A 7,500-nucleotide genomic window follows, 5' to 3' on the forward strand; every position below is an offset into this window, starting at 1 on the left:
ACTCACACATTTTTATATGATGATGATGTACTTAGGTTGACATCATCTTTGTGTGTGTGTGTCTGTGTGTGTGTGTGTGTGTGTGTGAGAGAGAGAGAGAGAGAGAGAGAGAGAGTGAGAGAATATGTGTGAATTTGTCTGTGTCTGTGTGTGTGTGTGTGTGTGTGACAGAGAGAGAGACAGAGAGAGAGAGAGAGAGAGAGAGAGAGAAAAAGAGAGATGGACACCTCAGGAATGTCAGCATTTTTAGACACCAGTCAATTTTTTCACACACACACACACACCCAACGCTAATTACAGGTTGTATAAATAAAGGGAGTCCTTTTTTATCACGTCATCGAGTTTTGTGTGTGTGTGTGTGTACGCCTGTAGGGCTGGGTGAGTGCCGTTTCACCTCTGACCCTGTTGCCTGGTTCCTCCCCCCTAGACTACCTGGCCAATCACGGGCGTCTGAATGAGCCGGAGGCGCGGAGGAAGTTCTGGCAGATCGTGTCGGCGGTGGAGTACTGCCACAACCGCCGCGTCGTCCACCGAGACCTCAAGGCCGAGAACCTGCTGCTGGACGGACACATGAACATCAAGATAGCAGGTTGGCACTGAGTGTGTGTGCGTGTGGGTGTGGGTGTGTGTGCACACGTGTGTGTGTGTGTGTGTGCACACGTGTGCGTGCCTGTGTGTGTGTGTGTGTGTAAACACGTGTGTGTGTGTGTGTGTGTGTAAACACGTGTGTGTGTGAGGAGTGTCATCATGCCTGTTTCGAGGTCAGTAAGAGCTTGCTGTTCAAGTGGACCTCTCTGCAGTGGACCCTGAGCCTCTTTAGGATCTGAGCTTGGCATGGCATGACACTGTTCCGTGTGTGTGTGTGTGTGTGTGTTTGTGTGTATGTGTGTGTGTGTGTGTGTGTGTGTGTGTGTGTGTGTGTGTGTCATTGAATGTGCAGCTGTGTGCATAGTGTGCCACTGGTACCCTGGTACTAGCATCCAGTGGAATGAATGCACAAGGGCCACACAAAATAACACACACACACACACACACACACACACACACACAAGCCCCACCATCACACGAGTGTGTGTCCCAGATGTTCTGAGTGAGCCCTGTCCCAGTCCCATGTAATCCATTTGGCCTCTAATGACTTGGCACTCGGCACAAATGACCGCATGCGAGATCAGGACACAACCACAACTAGCTAAGCCCAAGAAGTTGGTGTGTGTTTGTGTGTGTTTGTGTGTGTGCGTGTGTGCGCGTGTGTGTGCGCATGCGTGTGCGCGTGCGTGTGCGTGTGCGTGTGCGTGTGCGTGTGTGTGTGTGTGTGTGTGTGTGTGTGTGAAAGGTTGAAATCCCGGGTTCTTTTAGGTGATACAAGATGTAGTTAGTCTCCATGGCTACCATGATTAAATAAAACCAGAACTCACTAGTTCTATTATACAGGCAGTCATACACACACACACACACACACACACACACACACACACACACACACACGCTCACACTCACACACACACACAGGACTCCGCCCACAGACTCCAACAATGACAAACAGATAAAACGCATAATCTGTGTATTATAGCATACTTATATGCTCTCTCTCTCTCTCTCTCTCTCTCTCTCTCTCTCTCTCTCTCTCTCTCTCTCTCTCTCTCTCTGTCTTTCTCTCCCTCTCTCTCTCTCACACACATGCACACAGGCACATACACACACACGAGCACACGCATACACACACACAGTAAGTAACTGCTGTTCTGTAAGCCGGTGTTTAGTGAGAGTGTGAATTGTGTCAGTGTGTGTGAGAGAGTCATATATTATCCACGTCTGTGTTTATATGTGTTTATATGTGTTTGTGTGTGTGTGTGTGAGTGTGTTAGACATGAATGTGTGTGTGTGTGTGTGTGTGTGTGAGCTGCGGGCGCAACTGGAACATCCTGTGCTGAGTGGAGGCCTAAACAACCCCTCCCTCTGCCTGTCATTGGCCCTCCAGGCTGTCTGTCAGAGGCCGAGTAGCCATTGAGCTCCTGACCCGCCTCCTGAAGCAGCAGAGCTCTGACATAATCACAATCATCCATCGCACACTTCCTGTCTTTGAGAGGAGTTAGTCCAGGGCACAGCAGCAGGGAAAACACACACTCTCATCACTTTAGTTTATATATACACACACACAGTACACCACACACCACACACACCTGCACGCATGCACATACACACACACACCAAAGGCATGAGCAGTTGGCCCTCAGAACTCCACAGGTGTGTGGGCCCCTCAAAGAAATGTCACCGAAGTGTGTGTGTGTGTGTGTGTGTGTGTGTGTGTGTGTGTGTGTGTGTGTGTGTGTGTGTGTGTGTGTGTGTGTGTGTGTGTGTGTGTGTGTGTGTGTGTGTGTGTGTGTGTGTGTGTGTGTGTGTGTGTGTGTGTGTGTGTGTGTGTGTGTGTGTGTGTGTGTGTGTGTGTGTGTGTGTGTGCGCAGTGGCCAGGGAGGAAGCTGTGCCTTTCATTTGCAGCAGGCAGCAGTTTGAGGATGTGCTGTTTGTCTTTGTGTCAGAGATGAGAAGCTGCTTCTGCTTCAGTTTGGTCCCCGCAGGGCCTCTTCACTTTAGGTGCCCAGCTACTTGCCCGACTGTGTCAGGGCCTCCTCACTTTAGGTGCCCAGCTACTTGCCCGACTGTGTCAGGGCCTCCTCACTTTAGGTGCCCAGCTACCTGCCCGAGTCCGACTGCTTGAGGGCCTCCTCACTTTAGGTGCCCAGCTACCTGCCCGACTGTGTCAGGAGGACCTCCTCACTTTAGGTGCCCAGCTACCTGCCCGACTTTGTCGAGACCTCCTCACTTTAGGTTCCCATTTTCCTGCCCGACTGTGTCAGGAGGACCTCCTCACTTTAGGTGCCCAGCTACCTGCCTGACTGTGTCAGGGCCTCTTCGCATTAGGTGCCCGATGGCCTAAATGATTCTGATCTTGTTACGCAGGTTCACCCCTAGCACACCTGACCAGAATTTGATTTCTAGATAGCAGCATTTACTAAGATACAGTACATGGAATTCCTTTGTGTTTCCTCTGTGGATGTGATTAGGGGTAAGGTCAGATTCTGCATTTTGGGCACAGACTGGACATCGTGTGCGTGTGTGTGTGTGTGTGGGGGGGGGGGGATTGGTGTTGAGGTCACTGCTCTGCCATCTTTGGCATTGAAGATTGGCCCCCGTTCAGAGAGCCGTTCATCTCCCCACTGCCCTGCTGCCTCCTCACCACACACACACACACACACACACACACACACACACACACACACACACACACACACACACACACACATGCACATGTACCACATGGCCACCAGCTCACTTATGTGTGTGTTTGTATTTGTTTGTGCGTGTGTGTGTGTGTGTGTGTCTGTGTGCAGATGTGAAAGATTATGTAAAACTCTTAGTCTGGGATCATATCTGCAGGTCAGTGTGTGTGTGTGTGTGTGTGTGTGTGTGTGTGTGTGTGTGTGTGTGTTTATGAGGGGGCAGAGAGGACTCTTTTGGGGAGTTTTGGGGGATTATGTCCCAGTAATGGACCTGCCTCTAATCTGAGAGAAGCGGTGCAGGTCTGCTCTCAGTGCATCTGCCACACATACACTCATAAATACACTCACAGTCTCTCAAACACACACCCCTGCTAGATTATACTGAGGTACAGGATCCTACTGGGTTATATTGAGGTACAGGATCCTACTGGATTATACTGACGTACGGGTCCCCTGCTCGTTTATACTGACGTACGGATCTCCTCATCGATTATACTGAGGTACAGGATCCTACGATATTATACTGATGTACAGGATCCTACTGGGTTATATTGAGGTACAGGATCCTAGTATATATTACTGAGGTTAAGGGTCCCCTGATAGATAATACTGAGGTAGATACTGAGGGGTTTGTTTGGGTTGAAAAACTTGACCGTGGACTGTCACCTGTTTTCTCCTGGTGGACTTGCAACCTGCTGACCTTGGCTGTAGTGTTTGCGAGCAGGAGCACGTGCTGTCCAGCAAACACAAGTGAAGTGCAGAGCAGGGCAGTAGCATCAGGGGCGCCCCCTTCAGGGCTGCAGAGGCTATAGCACCCATGGTGGTGCCATACTCAACAAGGACAGTTGCTCTGACTAAGCTGTGAGTGTGTGTTTAATGACTGTTTGTGAGCTGTGTGCATGTTTATTGACTTTATAAGTGTACAGTATGTGCATGAGTGGTACGTATGTTTGTGTGTTTAATGACTACGTGTGTGTGTGAGTTGATGATTTCTCAATGTATTTGCAGACTTTGGCTTTGGGAACTTCTTCCAGCCGGGTGAGCCATTGGCTACGTGGTGTGGCAGCCCCCCGTATGCCGCCCCAGAGGTGTTTGAAGGCCAGCAGTATGAGGGACCACAGCTGGACATCTGGGTACGAGACATGCTAACACATGCTAGCCAGCACCATTACCATAGCAACACCCATGCTAAGACTGTGGAGCACTTTGTTTATTAATGCAACTCAAGTCATCTTACACCACTCCCAAAATGATCACTAACCATGGTGATACAAGACTAAGCATGTTAACCATATCTGAAGCTGACACAACTGAGGTCTTACCACTAATGATGTTACATTCAACCCAGAGGAAGCTAAGCTAAAGTGTCATTCATAGTCATTACATTATAGGCCTAGCCATAAGCTAAGCTAACATTAATAATACTAATAATAATAATCATAATAATAATAATAGTATATAATAATCCAGCTAACCAGGATAGCAAAATTAAAGATGAAAAAAATGATGAGGCTGTGCCTTTTTTATTCAGCGGTAATGTTCTGATGGCAAATCTAGCTGGACCCCCCCCACCCAGGGTCTGTGCTGTCTGTTCAGACGAGGCCCCCTTTTCTCCTCTCCTCTTCCTCTCTGTTCCTCTCTTCCTCTCCTCTCGTTTCTCTCCTCTTCGTCTCTGTTCCTCTCTTCCTCTCCTCTCGTCTCTCTCCTCTTCCTCTCTGTTCCTCTCTTCCTCTCTGTTCCTCTCTTCCTCTCCTCTCGTCTCTCTCCTCTTCGTCTCTGTTCCTCTCTTCCTCTCCTCTCGTCTCTCTCCTCTTCCTCTCTGTTCCTCTCTTCCTCTCCTCTCGTCTCTCCCCTGCGTTGTGCTCTGCATCGCCTTTGCCCCAAATTGATCTAGATATGTAGGATACTAATGATTTTTCCCCCAGCCCTGACTGTCTATGTCCCTCTCTGTGTGTGTGTGTGTGTGTGTAGAGTATGGGGGTGGTGCTGTACGTGTTGGTGTGTGGCGCTCTTCCGTTTGACGGCCCCTCTCTCCCCGTGCTGAGGCAACGCGTGCTGGAAGGCCGGTTCCGAATCCCCTACTTCATGACCGAGGGTAAGAACGGCTTTCTTTCTCAAACACACCCTCTCATTGTCTCCATCTCACGGTCTCTCTCTCTCTCTCACACACAATCTCTCTCACTTTCTCTCTCTCTCTCTCTCTCTCACACACACACTCTCACTTTCTCTCTCTCACACACACTCTCTCACTTTCTCTCTCTCTCTCTCTCTCTCTCTCACACACACTCTCTCTCTCGCTTTGTCTCTTTCTCTCACACACACACACACACACACAATTCTCATTCGCTCTTGCGTTGTGTGTGTGAGAGAGAGAGCATGTGGGTTGTTGTTTGTGTGTGTGTGTTAATGTGTGTTGATAATGTGGATTCGTAGGCACATAGGTCTGTGGATTCATAACTATCTAGTTATCATAGTTATCTGTATAAGGATTCTGCACAGTTCCCCTTGTGTCCCAATGGACTGTGGTATGCAATTTCGTAATATTGTTTTAAATATAGTAAAACATTTTGAGTAGAACTTCAATTGAATTTCTTGGCTATTTAGACAGCTAGTGTTGAAAACTTCCATATATGCCTTTCTATGTCTCTCTGGTATGACTCATACACACACACACACACTCACACACTCTCTCACACAAATAAACTCTCTTACAATCAAATAAACGCAGACACACACACACACACTCTCTCTGTCTCTCTCATATTAAGGCGGCTGATTGCTGATTGAAGATGAGTTGAGGAGCTGAGTGCGCAGACACACTCACACACACACATGCACACACACAGTCACGCAGTCACACACACACACACACACACACACACACAGCAGAGTGTGTAAACACTCCCAGGCCTCACAGGAGAGGAGCGAGAGATAGAGAGAGATCTTGAGGGAGAGAGAGAGAGATGGAGAGAGAGACAGAGGGAGGAATGTCAGGAGAGCAAAGATCAGGGAGGTGAGTCTTGTTTTGTGGCGCTTGTCTTTGGCAGCTAGCCAGCGCTCTCTCAGGACCCATCGAGAAAAAGAAAAGAGAGAGAGAGAGAGAGTGTTTCTGTCTGTCTGTGTGTGTGTGAGAGAGAGAGAGAGAGAGAGAGAGAGAGGGAGTGTATGCGTGTGAGAGAGAGAAAGAGAAGAGCGAGTGTCTTTATACGTGTGTGTGTGTGTGTGTGTGTGTGTGTGTGTGTGTGTGTGTGTCGTCCCGTCCCAGCAGGGCCAACTGAACTGTGAGGGGGCGCAGCAGTGGACAGCTCTGCTCTCAGCCCCAGATTAACTGGAGCTCAAGTGCTTTACGTAAGCAGACGGGCAGGCCCATTGGGGGGGGGGGCTATTGGGGCGGGGGGGGGGGTTCGGCTCGCTCACACACCAGCCCTGCCAGGAAGGGGGGGTGGGGGGGGGTCTACAGGCTTTGTTCAGGGACCTTGAAACAATTTGGCCATGTGGAGAATGTATGAGTAACCCTACACTAACCCCCAGCCCACCCCCGCCCCCCATCCACCCACCCACACACGCACACACACACACACACATACACACATACACATACAAATGCACGTACACACACACGCAACCCTCTCACCAGCCCTCTCTGCTTTCCCTCTCCTCTCTGTCGTTCCTTCTCTCTCTGGTCATTTCCCACCTATCCCCTTCCCCAGTATTCCTCTCCTTCTTCCCTCTTTGTGTCTCTCTTCTCTTCTCTTCTCTTCTCTTCTCTTCTCTTCTCTTCTCTTCTCTTCTCTTCTCTTCTCTTCTCTTCTCTTCTCTTCTCTTCTCTTCTCTTCTCTTCTCTTCTCTTCTCTTCTCTTCTCTTCTCTTCTCCTCTCTTCTCGTCTCGTCTCGTCTCTTCTCTTTTCGTCTCTTCTCTTCTCTTCTCCTCTCTTCTCCTCTCTTCTCCTCTCCTCTCCTCAGGCTCTCCTCTCCGTGTCTGTCCTCTCCTCTCTTCTCTTCTCTCTACTCCTCTCCTCTCCTCTCCTCTCCTCTCTCAGACACATGGGTGGGTGGGGGTCTGAGAGGGAGGGAGGGAGAGAGAGAGGCGGGGGAGAGCAAGAAGGGAGAGAAAGAGGTAGCATGAGGGAGAGAGAGAGAAAGAGAAAGGGAGAGGGAGCTGTTGAATCCGTTTAAGACCCACTGCTGTTGACGTCATCCTCATTCAGCTGTTAACGAGAAG

The 7,500-nt window shown here is 49.5% G+C and overlaps 1 protein-coding gene across 2 annotated transcripts in view; it reads left to right on the forward strand.

The window, feature by feature from the left end:
* The window catches only part of sik2b (salt-inducible kinase 2b), a 39,294-nt gene that overhangs the window by 15,749 nt on the left and 16,045 nt on the right, over positions 1–7,500 (forward strand). For both annotated transcript variants that reach the window (XM_062521385.1, XM_062521386.1), the window contains exons 4-6: positions 428–589; positions 4,287–4,411; positions 5,250–5,373. In XM_062521385.1, the coding sequence (XP_062377369.1) occupies positions 428–589; positions 4,287–4,411; positions 5,250–5,373 (411 nt within the window). The remainder of the gene's footprint in view (positions 1–427; positions 590–4,286; positions 4,412–5,249; positions 5,374–7,500) is intronic.

This window comes from Sardina pilchardus, chromosome 19 (assembly GCF_963854185.1).
Source record: "Sardina pilchardus chromosome 19, fSarPil1.1, whole genome shotgun sequence".
NCBI classification, from domain to species: domain Eukaryota; kingdom Metazoa; phylum Chordata; class Actinopteri; order Clupeiformes; family Clupeidae; genus Sardina; species Sardina pilchardus.